General features: G+C 37.3%; 1 protein-coding gene across 1 annotated transcript in view; it reads left to right on the top strand.

Moving 5' to 3' along the window:
• Nucleotides 1-18,731, top strand: part of CYRIA (CYFIP related Rac1 interactor A) — a 52,767-nt gene that overhangs the window by 30,613 nt on the left and 3,423 nt on the right. Inside the window, exons 4-11 of the mRNA XM_082277025.1 lie at nucleotides 5,753-5,832; nucleotides 13,617-13,738; nucleotides 14,624-14,729; nucleotides 15,756-15,892; nucleotides 15,977-16,054; nucleotides 16,330-16,446; nucleotides 16,541-16,620; nucleotides 18,120-18,246. Coding sequence (XP_082133151.1) covers nucleotides 5,763-5,832; nucleotides 13,617-13,738; nucleotides 14,624-14,729; nucleotides 15,756-15,892; nucleotides 15,977-16,054; nucleotides 16,330-16,446; nucleotides 16,541-16,620; nucleotides 18,120-18,246 — 837 coding nt within the window. The 5' untranslated portion in view covers nucleotides 5,753-5,762. The remainder of the gene's footprint in view (nucleotides 1-5,752; nucleotides 5,833-13,616; nucleotides 13,739-14,623; nucleotides 14,730-15,755; nucleotides 15,893-15,976; nucleotides 16,055-16,329; nucleotides 16,447-16,540; nucleotides 16,621-18,119; nucleotides 18,247-18,731) is intronic.

The following is an 18,731-nucleotide window of genomic DNA, read 5'->3' as shown; positions in this document are numbered from 1 at the left end:
TACCATATCCATGCAAATATCCTCATTTATAAGAAAATTGAAGTGATTATTAAAAAGAAACCTACTGTGGAATTTGATGGGAAGAAGTAATAGAAACAGAGAATCGTTTAGGTTGGACAAGACCTCCAAGTTCATTGAGTCCAGCTGTTGACCTGATCCTGCCAAATCCACCATGTCCCTAAGCATGACATCTATGAGTCTTTTAAATACCTCCAGAGATGGTGACTCTTCCACTTCCTGGGGCAGCTTGTGCAAGTGTTTGACAGCCCTCTCAGAGAACAAATGTTTCCTAATATCCAATCTAAACCTCCCTGGTGCAACTTGTGGCCATTTCCTCTTGTCTTACTTCTCTGCCCTGGTCCCACTGGCCACGCTATTGCTGATACAGGCCAGGTGCCATTGGCCTTGTTGGCCACCTGGGCACACCTGGCTCATGTTCAGCCACAGCTGACCAACACCTCCAGATCCTTTTGCTCTTGGTCACTTTCCAGGCACTCTTCCCCAGCCTTTAGCACTGCAGGGGTTGTTGTGAGCCAAGGGCAGGACCTGGCACTTGGCCTTGTGCAACCTCCTACAAGTGGCCTTGGCCCATCAATGCAGCTTGTCCAGATCCCTCTGCAGACCTTTCCTGCTCTCCAGCAGATCAACACTCCCACTCAACCTGGTGTCATCTGACACTGACCTGAATGAGAGTGCAATTGATCACAGAATCATTTAGGTTGGAAAAGAGCTCCAAGGTTATTGAGTCCAACCTTTGGCTGAACACCATCAGGCCGACTAGAGCATGGCACTAAGTGCCCTGTCCAGTTTGTTGAACACTGCCAGGGCTGGTGACTCCACCACCTCCTGGGCCAGTCTGTTCCTATGTTTAACCACTTTTTCCATGAAGAAATCCTTCCTGATGTCCAACCTGAGCCTTCACTGGTGCAATTTGAGGCCATATCCTCTCATCCTGTTGCCAGTTGCCTCGGGAAAGAGACCAACCCCCATCTGGCTACAACCTCTTTTCAGGCTGCTGTAGAGCGTGATAAGGTCTCCCCTGTGCCTCCTTTTCTCCAGGCTAATCACCTCCAGCTCCCTCAGCTGCTCCTCATCAGACTTGTGCCCCAGACCCTTCACCAGCTCCATTTCCCTTCTCTGGACATGCTCCAGCCCCTCAATGTCTTTCTTGTAGTAAGGGGCCCAAAACTGGACACAGCACTTGGGATGTGGCCTCACCACTGCAAATCCTCTTGTCCAGATCACTGGTAAGTGTTAAATGGGACTGGCCCCAGTACTGAGCCCTGGAGAACACCACTGGTGTCCAGCCACCATCTGGATGTAACTCCATTCACTGCCACTCTGTTCCAGACAGTTTTTCAGCCAGTTCCTGGTGCACCTGTCCAAGCCATGAGCAGCCAGTTTCTCCAAGATAATTTTTTGAGTCTTGCACTTTTGCTGTTTCCTTACGAGCACCTGAACCAACTGTATGAGTGAATATCAGAAAGATTTGGAATCACACTTTTGATCTGAGAGATCTTGAGATTGCTCAGATGCTGGTATATTTTTGAAACCACAATTAATTATTCATGCAGGAAGGTCGGTTCCAGTGCTTTAATGATGCTGATGTGCTTAGTACATTTCCCTCAGACTGTGGACTGGATACCTCCTGTCTCTGCCCACTTAAGGTGTGCCACTAGAAGTTATCATTCTGAATCATCCATTGCCACTCCTGAGCTTGGGAGCCTCTGTTTCTCCTGATACTCCCAGTGGAGTGAAAACACGCACAGCCCTGCTTTCGTTAGGATGATCTAAATGAGGTTAAGCAGTAGGTATTTGCTGATCCAGCTCATTTTGACAAAAGCCTTTCAGACCATGTTTATGTGAGCAGGCAGATTTAGGAAATATTATCTGGCAGAGGAGTACTGGTGAGCTGCAAAGGCTTGAGCTGGTGAATCTGTCCTTCACTAACACAATGTTTTAAAGCTTTGACTCTCTCTTAGATCTTCAGTGTACTACAGTGCTGCTGATGGTGTTGAATTGATACTGATTAAATTAGTCCTGTAAGAGAAGAAATCAGTCAGTACTTCTCTAGCAATTTGTATAGTACTTTAGCTGTCATTAGAAAGTGGTGCAAAACTTCACACTTGAAAATAGTGTAGTTGCTTAAAACAGTGTGTAAGTAAAGATTTTAAAGAAGAGTTGAATAACATGATATTTAGTTGTGGACATTCAGTGTTCAGTTAATAATACTGAGTTTGGGAACACTTACTAAATTTTCAGAAGTGGATTTAAGTATATAATAAATATATTTCAGTATACTTTCAGTATATGTTTGTAAAATCCATGGCAGATTTGTAGGGTTGAATCCTGATTTGTTTTGGAGGGGGATAGTATTTTATATATCACAGCTCAAAAATAAACTGATTGCTTTAGTGGGGTAGAAGGAGTTTATTTTCTCATACAAGGTAATACCTCTAGAATGTTGAAACTAAATCAGTGAAATTTTAGGAACACAGTTATGTGTTGTAAAACCAACCTGTGATATTTTGTTCAAAGCTAAGATTTAAACATGCTACTGGAAAATGGTAAATAAAATGCAAAATGCTAAATGTGCTTTCCTGTTCATTGCTGGGTTATGGTTTATTTATGTCTATGGGCTACTAATTAAGTGATGAGCATCAAAAATCAAGCAATGAGCTTAAAAATGTCAACAGTAGCTTAAAAGCTATTTTCTATATGCTTATGTAATATCTTAGGGTAAGCTTTAATGGTTTAGAAAGCAATAGCGAAAAACAAAATGCAAACATCATTTTCAACATGTCATAATTTTAAAAGCATAGTTAAAAGTTGAAATTTTAAGGGATTTAGACACTAAAGAGAAGCTGCTAGCATTTAGTGTTGCAGCATCAGCAATATTTTTATATATGCATTGAATCTCAGTTCAGCATTTAAACTGATTTTACAGTTAGTAAAATAAAATGCTTTCCAGTTTAATGAAATAGAATTTTATGCTCTTACGTTAAACCTTTGTGATTTGCTTCTGTACCTCAGCTGTTATTTGCATTTCTCCTGCAACCATAGTATATATATTGATCTGCTCAGAGTGTGTGCCATTAGTTACTTTGAAATCTCATTAAAATTATCCTGGAGGTGACTTTCAGTTCCTGAGGTTTGGAGTATGTTATTAGAGTTTTTAAGGAAAGACAGTTTGAAAGAGCCAAGTACTGGGAAGCAGCAAGCTATGCAGAATTAAATAATTCAGTTTGAGGGAAAGATTTGTGTTTATTAGAACTTCCTTTAAGGTGAAGTTTGGCCCTTTAATTCAGAATTAAAAACTTAGTGTTGAATAATGAGTTACACTTGAAAGTGAAAATTTCTTGGAACCAGGTATTGCTTTTAGTTTGTTTTTTTAGGAAACCGTAAAGAAATTACATAAAATCATAAATAATTAAAACATGTTTAGCCACTGCCTGAGCCATATTTTCTAGATGTTGATGTTGAATATGACTATTTTTGGGGTTGATGTGCTTTGAAAATAGATGATGTCAAACCAGAGCCTTGAGGATCACTGGAAAATGCTGCCTGCATGAACACGTGTACATAAGTTTGTGGTAGTGTTCTGTTTCATACTTGTGACCTGAATAGCTGGATCAGTTTCTACACAGGGATTGAAGGAGAGGGAATAAAGTGAAAAACAAGCTAGGAACTACAACAAAAGTTCCGGTACAATACTCAGAAATCTCCCAAGCCGAGATGTGCTGTACTTGTGTAAGAAGGATCAGAGGCAGAGCTTGGGCACATGACCTCAAGCTACTCAATGCAAATGAGGGAGCGTATCCTCAGGTTTTTGGCACAAAGGGTTCCTCGCTGTTCGAAGCATGCTATCAGCTAAACCAGTTCTGGATGCAGTGCAAGCTTTGGCAGTAGAAGAAATGCTTGGATACTCTCTGAAGATTGAAGGCAATGAGGTAAGATGTGGCTTAGAAAGAGCTGAAAGTGAAGAATCCAAGCTGAGTCAGTCATTTAGATTGTGATAGTATTACATAATATAACTTAATCTTTCAAGGTTATGAAAAGGAAAATAAGTGTGTGTACGTTACCGTGTTTCTCTTCGCTGATGCTGATAAAATGTATTATACCAGTGTGATGAAGATGTTAAATTATTGAAGATACAAGTTTTAACACTGCATAAAATCTATTTTGCTCTGTTTGCATGTTTTTCCCCTTTCTAGGCTAATCAGAAAGTCAAACTCAGTTTATAAGTGCTGATCTTGTTCAGAAAGTAAAAGTGTAAATATTTTTCCAGCATATAATGAATGTAACTTTACGAATAATGGGAAATGTTTCTTTATGTTTCAATTTTGTATATGCAAGATGTTGCTAATTACAAAGGGCTTGACAGTCTGCTGACTGGATTTGTTCTGGAGAGAAAATTTTGAAGTATTAAATGCAAAACAAAGCCATTTATTTATCAAAAGCCTTGCTTACATGAAACTGCATGTTCTGAACAGATTATTGATTAAATTTATATCATTTTATGGTATGACTGTGGCTGCTTTGAAATCTCCAAGCCTCACATTACTTTCCTAGGTTTTCCTGATGTAGAAATACATCCTTTATATGCACATAGAAATTAGGGTTGATGGTACTTTTCCTACTGTAATACTTGTGGGAAAACTTGAAAAAAGCTTTGTCTCCTCATGTGGAGTATCAGCCATGTACATGCTTAGAATAATTTTTTATGATCTGATCTCTTAAGTGGGAAGAGAGTTAAACTGAATTGCAGATGAACATCAGATGTGAGCCCCAAGAGCCATGGTTTAGAGTAATGAGAATATTTCTCTTTGAGGCAAAAATCAGTTTTCAATCTGTGTTTTAAATCTAAAATTACATTTTTCTACATCCCTCCAGGCAGATCTCTTTATCCTGATATGTGCTTTTCATGGTTTAATTTTTCTCTCTTCTGAGTAAAAGGTTACGTTTGACCAAGAAAGCTCTACTTTTACATAGTTTTAGAAAAACTTATCTTCATAAGGACTGCACTGGTAAAAAACATTTCTTCAAATCTACTTCCTTTTTATCTTCCATAGAGACTTGCTCTTTGAGAACTGGTCACTTTTCCTCTTGGGAGTTGTTCATAACTTGAAATGCAAAGAATTCCAAGATGATAAAAGATAGGGATAACAGATAAAAAGATAGAGTACAAAACTCCCCTTTTTCCTGTCTTTTTTTTTTTTTTAATGCATGCTTACATTTTTAGAAGCTAAAAAGCTTTTTAGCTGTCCTTTTTGATAGAATTTTATAGTAATATATTATAAAATCTTACTGATTGGAAATAACTAGATTTTTTTTTCCCTTATAGTGAGTTATTTTCCTAAAATGACATGGATTTTTTGCTGAACATTCTAAGACCTCAGTTTTTACTTTGAAATTATATTCAGTAATCTGGAGTCCAGCAGTTTAGAGAATTTACAAATAGAGATGTAGCTCTGAGTTTGTTTCTCCTGCTAAGTAAATAAACTCATAAATATCTGTTTATACACTGGGATGTTATCCTGATGTTTAAATTCCAATTTGTTGAATAGAATTATTTCAGTGTTTATCTGAGGTCTTCCTCTTTCTGCCCCCATGCATAAATATCATGACCATCAAAATGTTTCTCTTGGTCCAGAACTTGGCAAAATGTTGAATACATGATGCAGACTGTGTCAAGCCCTTAGCTGTAAGAGTTTACATGTATAACTGTTTATGATTTTGTTGCATTTACTAGGTTTGCTGGGATGGGTAATCTTCTTAAGGTCCTTACCAGGGAAATTGAAAACTATCCACATTTTTTCCTGGATTTTGAAAGTAAGTTCAAACAATTACAAGACAATGAGAGAATCTTTCCCCTGACTTAACAGCAAACTAAGGAAAAACTTTTAAAATCTAAATGCTTACAGTGTGTATTTTCCAGCACAACCAATCTGTCCAAGTCCTTGTCTCTAAAATCATTTGTTCACTCAGGACTGCTTTTCTCTTCCTTTTCTATTTTTCAGGAACCAAATGGGAAATCTTTTAAAAGTTCTCACTTGCACAGAGCTTGATCAGGGGCCAAATTTTTTCCTTGACTTTGAAAGTGAGCAAAGCTTCTTGCCTGGCTTGCCTTCTTTGCTTATTATTTCTTAATAAACTGCATGTGCTTATGCATCATAAAGCAATTCAAAAGGGATTTGCAAACAAATCAAATTACAATTCAGTAGAATACTGCTTTTTGATTTTTGTAAAACCGTACAAAATTACTTCATTCTGAGCAGAGAAAGGTAGATATGCAAGTAAAACCTTATCTTGAATTAAATTCAAAACATTTATGAGCCATTGTTAAATTTACACATGAATAAACTTGTTCTCAACTTTCTTTAACAAATCAGGACTAAAAAAATTATGATTCTTTCTTGAATGGAAATACATGTTGGAAATAAAAAGCTGAAAAAAAAAAGCAGTGGAGGTAGAACTACTTTTCTGGGATAATAGTTTCTAAAAAGTAGTGAAGTGGTCAAAGTGTATGTGCTTGATTGCATCTCTCTTAATTGCATGGTTATCAGTTTGCAGAACAGTATTTCCCATTCCAGTTTTCTTGCCACATCTATATTTGATTCAAAGCTGTTTTCACTTTTGCTGACTACAGTTTCCCTGCATGTACTTCTAGAGACTGTTAGCAAATCCCTTAATATGGGTTTAATTTGTTTTCACTACATACGTGAAAAGCATTTTCTTTGAAACACTAACAGTGTATGATGTTTTCTCTCTTAATACCTCTATTCTAAAAAAATAAAGAAAAGCCAAAAGTTTAAGGAAAATCCAGTGTTTTAAAATACTTTCCTTTTGTAGCATGGTTTCAAAGAGCATTTCAGGTGATTATACACATATTTTGTCATCTTGAAATAGTTTTGTTCTTTAATCATTTATTCCTGAATTATTTTTCTGAAAAGAGTAACTGACATGCTGTAAGTGTGTATGTCTGTGTACACTCAGAATCACCACTTCCAGAAGTCATTTAGACACATACTTAAATCTCATGAAATTGCTCAAACCTGCTTGCTTAGGTGAGAGCTAGAATGTATGACTGGAACTGTACACGTACCTTAATCTTCTCATCTAGATCTTAATTACCTCATTATGAAAAAACAGTTTTAAATGATGAGAAAAAGGTTAATTAGTTAGTTTGGGTTTAGAAGAAGGTACCATGAGCCATGGTATCTTCTCTGTCTGTAAAATTTGAAAATTTTACTGTCAACCCAGGATGTCAAACTTATATCCAAACCACCACCTAAATTTTTTCTACCAAACTTTTGAGGGCCTTGGCAGTGCCCTGTGGCTTTGCCAAGCTATTGTGAAAGTTTTCAGCTGCTCTGAGCTTCCAGGTTTAATCAGCCCCATTGTGTCCTTGTTGGCAAGAATGTGTTCCTGACCCAGGCTGCAGGCTTGGCAGGAAACAGCTGGCCTGGCAGCGGGGAGCCTTGGTAGAGGTGGTGGTGAGAGGGGGAAATACTGAATTTGTTGCCTTGGCAGCGAAGGTTGGTTTTTATTCCAAAAGCATGTGGCCAAGAACTGAATGAAGCACCCTCTCCCGCAGGAGATGCCAGTGGTTAGGGCACACTAGTAAGGCACATCTACCTGGAGAGGAACAAAACTGTCAGCTCCAAATTTCAGGGAGTTTCATGCTCGTGAGTGAATGTTTAAAAGTTTTTCTCACAAAATACAGTCCCAGAGGTTTTTAGTGGCACAAAATCTGTATTGGCTCAAGGGATGTGACTGAAAAGGGCTGTGGTTCTGTGCTTTGGTCTCCTTTAGCTCTCCTGCTTTTTTGGTCTTCTGGCCATTGTGAAGTGGAAAAGGACTCTCTGAATGCGTGAACACGGGTCAGAGTCTGGTGTGGGCTTGCTGGACGTGTGGCCTTCTGTGGCCTGAGCTGTCAGTTCAAGCTCATGGGTGAACATGATCACTACAGTTGGCTATTCAGAGGATGAGGGGTGTGCTGAGCTGATGTTTTACTGTATTCATTATTTGCATCAGCATATTGCTTTCTAGTCTCTGTGTGCTTTTTCATTAGCTGGCTACAAAAAAAAAAAGAACAAAGAAGTTTGACATCATCTCTTTTCCCCTACTTTTGTGCAGGTGACCACATTGTCAGTTGCAATTCTTTTTAACACCTAAGTTTATTCATCAATCCAAACTGGAAACCAAGTTTTGTAACTTCATGGTCATACTTGAAAAAACTTGAATCCAGCATTAGTTTCAGTTTATGCTGTAGAGCAAAAGCAGTTCTGTTTGGTCCCCAGTAATAATTTTAGTTGAGCAGTTACACTGGGTCTCTGGAGAATAACATTGTCCATGCAGGTGGAAAGGCCTTTTCTTTGAGGGGTATTGCAGACTAAATGCATTCAGCCAAATTACTCTTTTTTAAGGTCTACTGAAAGGTTTACATAAAGAAAAATAGTTTCATCCTTCATAGAAAGTGCACCATATTGCTATTTTACACTTGGATCTTGATGGGAATATTTTTAATCAAACTGCTACCTCTTAGGTTTGATTATATACACCACTTACTTTACCTTAATTCCTTCTTAGCTCTCAGTTTGAAAATAATGTTAGGAAAAGTCTGGCAAATCTTGAGAGTCTGGATTTCAGGATTCCATGGCAAATTCTCTTGAATGGATTTTGTCAGTTCAAGAACTGTTTTGTTCTCTAAATTTTGACCTTATTTAAATTAGTTGCAGATAAATGAATTCTGGGTATCTGAGCACTTTCTGCACCATTTTAAAATTGCTCTTTTTTTGCAGAAAATCTATTGTCAAATTACTGCTGCCTTTTTCAGGCAAAGTAAACAAATAATTCCACATGAATTCTTGGAAGTAATTTGAAAGTGGAGGCAACAATTTATTTCAAATATAAAAGATAAAAGTTTATAGATTATTTGGAGGAGATGTCCTTAAGTGACACCTACAGTCCCATCCTCTCCTCAAATACTTTTTCTAGACCTCTCAAACCTTATTGTGAGCAGGTTCTTTTTTTTTTTTTTTTTTAAATTTTGGCTAGGTGGACTTGATCCTAGTTAAATCCCTCTCATCCCCTTCACGAATCTTATTTTCTAGGATTCCCTCATGCCCAGAAAGATTCATGAATTTTTTAGTTATAGTTCATGTATGATTAAAAGGGTCTGTTATTAGAACGTGTCTGGCAGCAGAGCAACTGCCCACTTTTTGTATAATAGGCTATTAATTAATACCCTTTCTGCACAGACAGCGAGGCTGGGGATTTGGTTGGGGTCCAGCCTGAGGGAGGGTGCACTCAGTTCCTGAGCTGTGGAGTGCCCTGAGCCAGAAACTGCAGCTCAGTCAGAGAGGTGCTGTGTGTCCATCCCCTGTCTAATGGAGCTGAAGCTGGGCACTGATCTCCCTGGCACAGCACCCTGCCTGGAGCCAGTATTAACAATTTAGTGAGCTTAACTTTATTCCAGCTAGTTTAGAAGGAATGAGATTCAAAAATCCCTTGTAGCCTGGATGGGGTACTGCTTCTATCCAGTACTGGGTGTTCTTTAATGTATGGAGTATAGCAGGTTCTGGTACCCTCTAGAGTGCATTACTCACTGTAATTGTAATGCCTTTGCTCATTTCTAAGAGTTTTTCTTTTAATTTTTGTCCCAGATTGCCATGGAAAAAAATCATCGTCATGGTGATAAATCTGAAATAGGACTTTAGCATTATGCACTAAATATGTGTACTGCTCTCTAACTTGCTGGTGATGGAATTATTTGCCACATTCAGCAGTGGACAGGACAAGAAGAGCTGAAAGCAGAGCCCATGAAAGCTCTTGTTTAACTTGCTTTCTTTTGCTACGTTGTTGAGGCCAGAAGGGTATAGTATTTTTATGACAAATATGATTCTACATTCACTGAAGTGAGAGAACTAACCAACCTCAGTGGGAATCTTCTTAATCACCTGAGGGTGGAATAAAGTTCTGAGCTTTTGATCTGCATTTCAGATTCAGAAAGGGAGTGTGAGTTGGAAGTGCTTCTTTTAATACTGTTGTTAGTACTGTTCATAGTACTGTTCTTTCTTCATTAAAATTAATTACTGAGATATTGTTACACTTCATTTGGACATCCTTTCTATATTTAGTCTTGTCCTATGAGTATTAATGTTTGACCTACCTAGCAGTTTCTATGGATTTTTTGTAATGCACATTTGGTGAAGGATGAGGTAGATACCTTACACTGTTAGGAGGGTTTTCTGAAACAAATGACAGGTATCTTGCTAAGAAAATAATGATGACCCCACTTTCATGCTTCACCATTCACCTGAAATGCTTAATGCATCCACAAATGAATTGTAGTGGGTCCAGGTTTCTGCCTGCTCTTTATGAAGTCTGTAGTTCCACACAAAACATGGCATAGACCATGTGTAAATGTGAAAGAGAGCATGTGTTCATGGAATGGATGAATTACCATATCCTGATTATTTCTGATGCATCCAGTGGAAATGTACTTCTCTTCAGAGCTAAAGTTTTCCAGTTTTGCTGGTAGAATCTATATATGGAAGATTCAAGCCTCATCTGACTCGTATTAATTTGATACAGGATACAAACATGTAGTTGTTTGGTGTAGGGTTCACATTAGAAACATTTGTCCAAAGGGAGGTAAAAGGGTTCTTCGCTATTTTGTCTTATTAAAGACAGAATACTCTGAATGCTAATCATGAGTACTCTAAAAACTCAGACTTGAAATGCAGTGAGTCTGGCCATTATGGTAACTTGTTACTGAGAGGGCTTGGAGACACTGTAGGTTAGTCAGTAGCAGTGGTTTCATTTAGAGATGGGCTCAGGTTCCTGAAGCACTTTCTGGTTCTCTGGTGGTGTGGGGATAAGAGGTGAGCACCTCCAAGCAGTGATTCCACACTGTGATTCAGGATTGGCATTTTTTAATTGAGAGCAGAGAAACTAGCTTTGGTTTCATTGGAATAAAAACCAGTTTTAAAAGCCAAAATCTGTCATGAAGAAGTCTCGATTTCTTTTAGTTGCTGTTGCTATTATTGTTGTTGTTGACAGTAAGATGAAATTGTTTTCAAAGTGATCCATTACAGTTATTTTAGCTGACCATTTTTGACAGGATCTTCTTGTAAAATCCCTTTTGAAACATGACCATGGTCTTATCAGAACATCTGATTGCATAACTTTTTTTTCATAAATAAGATGCATGCTTTTTTAAAAAAAAAGCCTGGATCATCCTCCCTACCTTTCTTTTTAAGCTAAATACTTCCAACATAAATATAAACTGCATCCGCAAATGCCAGCTAAGCCTGTTGCTCTGGAGCCTTTGCAGTCCTTTTTCTCTCCCTTCCCTTTCTTTCCCTCTTCCACATACCTACCTGCCTCTTGCTCCTTCTTCCCCAGGTGCTGGGATACTACAGAAAGCTCAATGAGTTTCAAATATTCCTCCTTCCACCAACTTCCAAAAGATGAATTCAGAAATTTTGAAAAACACTTACAATAAAGGGTGTTACTAAAGGCCATTTTGAAGTCCCAAAATGCTGGGCCATCTATAACATTTACATCTCCCTTATGCACTAGTACTTTTAAAGCAAATAAATTGTAAAAATTAACATAGAAGTACCTTGTAAACCAACAAATTTAAACAAGATGCTTCAGGTGACCTGCACATGCAAATTTTACATTCATGAACTGCCCTAACAAATTATTTATTCTCTTGTGCTAGTATTCACTCAAAATGTTATTTTCATTAACTAATTTAACTATTAAAATACCGATACTGATTTTTATGTGACTCCTACCTTCCCCTGCTCTGTTGTTGTATGGTATGTAACTGTTTTGCAGGATCTCTTCTTTCGTTCTTAAAGTCAGAAGGGTTTTCTGTTTTGCTTTTTATCACAAGGTGGCAAACGCCTTATGGTGTGTACCTGAGATTTCTTGCAGCTTGAGGAAAGAACCAGTCTGGAACACTGTAAATATAATGTGACTGATGGGTCAGTTCAACAGCCATGTCCCAGATGAGATTTTCCTGTGGGGACAGTTTTTTCCTTCTGTGCTCATTTCCCTCACTTCTTGAAGGATAGTGGGATTTTTAGTTACATGAAGTATTTTGGCTATAAAACCCAGCTAAGTTCAGTTTATGTTTATTTTCACTTTTTAAATAAGATAAAGGAAGACTTCCAGAATAAAAGGAAAGTCCAGTCAGTATTACGTGCCCAGTTTTGTTGGACTCATGGTACACAGGAATATGGGAAAGGTTTTAAGTACGAGTTGCTTTGGAGCTACAGACATGTAAATCTCAGCCATTTGTGTCCCATTCATGCAAGGTCCATAGATAACTTGAAACATTTAAATAAATTATCTGAACCTGAAACATCGTGGAGAGAATGCCAATTTTCCATACACTCCAGTGTGAACCAGTGCTTTTGTTTCTAATGGGGACTGGGTAAATGAATCCCATTCTGATACATTAGTAGAAAACTCTGTCAGTTTTCTTAAGGAGAGTGAGATGACTAAATAGAAAAAGTATTTTTAATATTTCTTGTCTATTAATGTAGAGATGAATACAGCAGCTTGTCCTAATTGGTGAGCTTTGAACTGAACTTACCTCATTGCTTTTAATTCAAACAAGTAGTCTTTAAGTTCTAAGACTCAACTTCAAGGTAGTTTTTTTCTTTCATAAAAATTAACATTCTATCTTTACAAGCTAATACAAATCTAAGGGAAAAAAATAGTTTTGTCTCTGTAGAAATCTGCTGGGACAATGTCATTGTTCCTTCACATATAGACTGCAATCCCATATATAGGTTATCCAGTCTTTGGTCAGTGCCTGTCATCTTTATGTTTTAAAGCAAAAGAAGACAGAAGAACTCTACCTTGTCTAATGTGTTAGTGTTCTGGGGATAACATCACTCTCTGGTGTCACACTGCTGTGTAAATCCCATAGGAGGAGATTTGAATAGGAAAATTGATCTACTTTCAAATGTCATTTCTCTCAAAAATAAAGGTCTACAGGTCACTCACACCCTGAAAACTGATTACTGACAGAGCTGGATTTATTTTAGTGGCATGAATGATCCCTGACATACATGAGGAAAAAATTATTTTTAATAGTACTGTATCTGTGTTTTACAAAAGGAGAAATAAATTACCCTGGTTAAGGAAGCCTGGAGGAAAGTCAAAGTGGAGCAATATCCCACTGCTCCATCCATTGAAAGGCCTGATTTTATCCCCAAGCTGCAAGAAAAGTGAGCAATTTTTTGTGATTGAGCCATGGAGCTAGTGAAAGAGAGGGACTGATGCATTATCCTATTTTCTAATAACATTGCTTTATGATACTGCTGCTCTTTAAAATGCTGCATTTTGAGAAGAGGCATTATGAGCCAGAGCATACAAAAACGGTACTGTTTTTCCTTCCTTGCTATAAAAAGCAGAAGCTTGGATGTTAGCAGAATGGCAGTATAATTGTATATTTGAAAAAAACGTCATCAGAATGGAGTTACACACAGTTAAGCTGGATGTGGTATTGTTAAGTAGAACTGAGTAATCTTGCCATTTGTACTGCAGCTTCCTTTTGACTTTGTGCATTTTGCTTTTCTCATTCTTAGATGCACAGCCCACGGATGGAGAAAGGGAGGTCTGGAACCAGATCAGTGCAGTTTTACAGGACTCAGAAAGCATGCTTGCAGACCTTCAGGCTTACAAAGGAGCTGGACAAGAAATTAGAGATGTATGTTTGTTAATTACAGTTTTTTGGAAGCAAAATCAGGCAAAACTCGATGTGTTCCCTGCTTCTGTTCTCTGTCCAAGCACATTCTATGAACTCAAATGAATATCTCCTTAAAATTGTATTTATAAAATACGTAACAGATTATGCATAAAATTAAGTATAAAGCTCTAATTTGAAATCATTAAATGATGGCTGTTGGAACTTCTTTCAGGTATTCTGTTAGTAATTAGTTATTATTTTTCACTTCAAGAAGCACCATTTCATATACCTTGTTTCATGTATCTCATGGCAGAAGTCAAATTTGAGGACATGGAAGAATCCTCAGGTGTCAGAAATACATGATACAGATAGTTGTTCTTTTGTGTAAATGGAATAATGAATTCTAGTAAATTATAACTTCACATCCACTTTAGAGGTATCTTATTCTGTGAAACTGGTCCTGAAGTAGAATTTTGAACTGTAACTTAGAATTTTTCTCAGGTGACCAAAACTTTTCCTTCATCAGATTTGCAGATGCTCGTAGTGTGAGCTGTTGGTTACTTAAGAAACTCAGCATATTGAAGATTTCAAAAGCATCAAAACCTGAAAAGAAGGCTACTTTTGCAACCAGTAGTTACATAAAAGGTTTTACCTGATGCTTCTACAATAGTTTTGCTCCCAAAAGAATATGTCAGTGGTTCACTCTTATGAATGATTTTAAAACAGTATGTTACAGGGGTGAGGGAAGGTGAAAAACATGGTATTTTTTGGAATCCTATGCAATGTAGTTTCTCAGAGTTCTTCCATGCTTTACAATACTTTTTAAAATAATGTAGAAAAATTCCAAACCACCTCTTGCTTGTTATTCGTTTATCACAGGTCTTTATGGTAATATTTTCATTTCAGGCAATACAAAATCCCAATGATATCCAGCTGCAAGAAAAAGCATGGAATTCAGTCTGTCCCCTGGTTGTAAGGCTAAAGCGCTTTTACGAGTTTTCACTCAGACTAGGTGAGCCCTGTTTTAGTATGTATGTTTAATAAGTTTTTTATATAAAATGAAAGAGGAAGTTTTGTCTTTCCACAAGCTTTTAAAGAGTTTTAGAGTTAATATTATTTCTGTTTGATATCAACAGACATTTATCTGCAATTGCATTTATTGAGGCATCTCTTTAATCTTAATTTCATAGTTTGTTAGTTTGTGTATATTACCTAAATAGCATACAAGCAAAAAACATGATAAAACTATAATGTTTTTCACTGTTTCCTGCCACTTTTCTGCACTTCACTGGTCCTCGTTGGACTAATGGAATTTATTTTTTGTAATTTAGATCCTTTGGAGTTTTAGAAGGAATGTAAACCAGTAATAGTTTGAGACTTCTTAAAAGCAGGGATAATGGGGAAAGAGTATCAGTAAACTCACAGGGTGAAAATCTAAAGCTGGATGTGTTGTACACTGACTTTGTCATCCCAACAGACACAAAAGGTGATGTAGTTACTTTTTAAATTAGGATTCTGGAATGCAAATATATGTATGAAATGAGAGGGCTCCCAGTGCAAGGGAATTCTTCTACAATGTCCTCTAACTATGTCTTTCACTTTTTGAGTTATGCTAGTAATTACAGGCACAGAAGCTGATTTATATTGCTATCAGTGCCTAAGAGTACACTTTTAGTAACAGAGATGCCAGAATAATCTCTATACTGAGCTGTTGGCTAATTGAGGAAGATGAAAGTGCTGGATATCTGAATGCAAGAAAAATGCTTCCACTAGCATTTTTGATAGGGATCCCAGATAAAGGGTGACAAAAATGGAAAAGAGTTCAGTGATACAAAATGGAGAGAAAATGGCAGAGCCTGAAGAGGGAGGTGTCTTCAATTAATGCTTCTCACTTCAGAATAGTAAGAAAAACCACTTCTGTTATGTCTCTGCATGTTTGGAGGGTTCCCTCCCTTCGAATGCAGTATGTTTAGATATGTAGTTAAAACTTTGTCTTTGTGTGGACTGACTACAATTTGTGCTTCTGATTTTTATTCAGAGAAAGCCCTGCAGAGTTTGCTGGAATCCTTGACATGCCCTCCCTACACTCCAACTCAGCACCTGGAACGGGAACAGGCTCTAGCAAAAGAGTTTGCAGAAATCTTACATTTTACTCTTCGTTTTGATGAACTTAAGGTTAATAAAGTCTTTCAATACATGTTGGCTTTTGCTGTGTATTTTGAACCAAAACTGATTATTTCCTGTTTTTCTTCCTGGAAGATGAGAAACCCAGCAATTCAGAACGACTTCAGTTATTACAGGCGAACAATAAGTCGCAACAGAATAAACAACATGCATGTAAGTAAATAAACTCTGATGTGCTGCACACAGTGAGGTATTTATTTATCAGGATGCATTTATGCCATTTGTGGTAAAGTTTTTGCTTTTGATTCAGTAGCTGTCATATTCTCTCCTTCACACCGAGAATTAATCAGCAGTCTGGATGAAGTGATTAGAGAGAACTATTCATGCAACAGTCTGCTTGCTGACATGAACATGTACTGTATCTTTTTCTTGCTGCTGGCAAGATTTTAAAGAGCTTTACTGACTATTTTTTCTCCTGTTTTCATCAGCTAGACATTGAGAATGAAGTGAACAATGAAATGGCCAATAGGATGTCCCTGTTCTATGCAGAGGCCACACCAATGCTGAAAACCCTCAGTAACGCAACAACACATTTTGTGTCAGAAGTACGTAAAGGGGGAGAAAGGTCTAACACAGACATTCTTGATTTTAATTTTAAAAGATAGTTTACTGAACACTGACTTTTTCTTACCCTTCCAGAACAAAACATTACCAATTGAAAATACAACAGACTGTCTAAGTACTATGGCCAGCGTATGTAAAGTCATGTTGGAAACACCGTAAGTTTTATCTTAAATCTTGGGAGGTTTGTACAACAGAACTTGTACTTTAATTAGTCACCTGGGATAATGCAGTTTTTTCCAAGTGAATTCCTGTGTCTTTGCCTTAAGTTGTTACTACTTTTGTATACAAAGCATGACCTGGTATTAGAAAGCCTTGCCTCCTAACCACCTTATGATATCTTTCATGAATCAGTGCTGAGTTCTGTTGGGGAGAGCTTACATGGTCAGCCTGCATTTCAACAAAAGGTTAAAATATGAGTGTAATAATCTTATGCACTCACAGGCTTCAGTGTCTGTGTCTTGTCTAACCAGGGCCAAAGGCTGACTGCTGCCTCCTGCTTTCCCATGGTGCTCAATTATTAGCACACAGAGGGGCAAGATTTTGGCACTTCCAAGCAGCACTTTAGCAAATACACAAGAACTATTTCAAGGATCATTTAAGTAGATCTTTTTTTGTATGCAGCCATCTTATTCTAGATATGAAAAAATTCAGCTGTATGAATTTTCATTCATATAAATGTATTCAGCTGTACAATTGTGTTTGTATCTGCTAGTGTAGATAATAGCCAGTGGGCTATTTTTTTTTTTAATTATTATTTTACTATGCATTTGGTGGAGTATATTTTAGGTTAGATGTCTCTTTGACTGGAAAGCACATACAAGATAGAGTCAAGGTAGTCTTTCTGCCTGTGAATCATTTGTTCATGGTACCATGTAAAGGGTAGAATTCCTGAGGTTTGTGTTTGTTCATGAAAATTCTGGAGAAGTGTCTGTAGGGATGGGACTCATATCACAATCCTGAGGCATCATAAAAGTAGTAATTGAAAAGTAGCCTTATGACTCAGCTCTTTTTTTTGACAAAAGCAGAGAAAAAGAGTTGTGAGTCATCTAAAAGATTATCTGATATTTAATTCTAATTGTGGGATAATCAAGCATTTTCACATCAAAATTTCTGTAGCCTTTAAATCTGTTCATGTTACGATGCAGTGGAAGAATAAAAGTTGAAGTTATTGTAAACTGAGAGGTTCTACAGTACAGAGAGAGAGAGAGCACAATGACTATTACAATCCTCCTTGGTGAAGCCCTGAACTTCCCAGCTGCTGAACTTAGATCCCACTTAACTATTCCAAAGTAGGAATTTAAGCGAAAACGTAGCTTTCCTTTGAGGTCCCAGCATGTGGTGTTTCTGAGTTTAAACAGAAGTATGATCAGTCTCCATTATGTTTCCTGACGTTTTCCCTGAAGCCATCATCACATACATTTTGAGGATCCCAACTGTGCGTGGGTATGACAAGAGGTTTACATCTTTGTACTCTCTAACCATTCTTCTAAGCTGGCAAGGACTTACAGAATTCACAGATATTTAAAGTCTTACTAGTGAGCATCTGCAACCTTAAAATACACCTTTGGTTCAGATTTCATGCACTCACAGTCTAGTTTTTAAAGTTGTCTAGTAAAAGGTCTAGAATGTTTATTTCTTTTGTTCTGTTTTCCAGAGAGTACAGGAGTAGATTCACCAGTGAAGAGACCCTTATGTTCTGCATGAGAGTAATGGTGGGAGTTATTATTCTGTATGATCATGTTCATCCTGTGGGAGCTTTCTCAAAGACATCAAAGATTGATGTAAGAGAGGCCTTTCTTTAAAACTCTGAAGGTTTGATAATACTAGTCTGCAGCTCTTTTTCAGCACAAGCTTACAGCTTGGTATAAATAATTTTAATTACTTCTGAATGGCAAAATTTAGAATTTGTCTTCACCTGTGCACTTTAATACATCAGTTTGTTTGAAAATAAAATAAGGACCAGCTATTTTTATTTTCTTGCACACACAGATAATAATTTTTCTTTGTTATCTCTGCTTTCTTGCCAACTGTATAGTTAGGCTAAAATAATTTCGTATTACACCTAGCCTGGAATATGTTCTGTGGTCATAATTTTTTTTAAATCATGTAGTTTATCAGTGAAATGCTCATCTTAGGCAGTAATTTTCTTGTAAATAAGTAGGTATTCAACGCTGTCTCTGCTTTGTCTGAGATCTGCATCAGCAGAACTGAAATGTTACTGTTGTACTGTTGATAATGACCCTTCAGTTTTATCTTTGGCACGGCC

This window comes from Coloeus monedula, assembly GCF_965178545.1.
Source record: "Coloeus monedula genome assembly, chromosome: 2".
Classification (NCBI taxonomy): Eukaryota; Metazoa; Chordata; class Aves; order Passeriformes; family Corvidae; genus Coloeus; species Coloeus monedula.
This window is presented reverse-complemented; position numbering and strand designations above follow the sequence as displayed.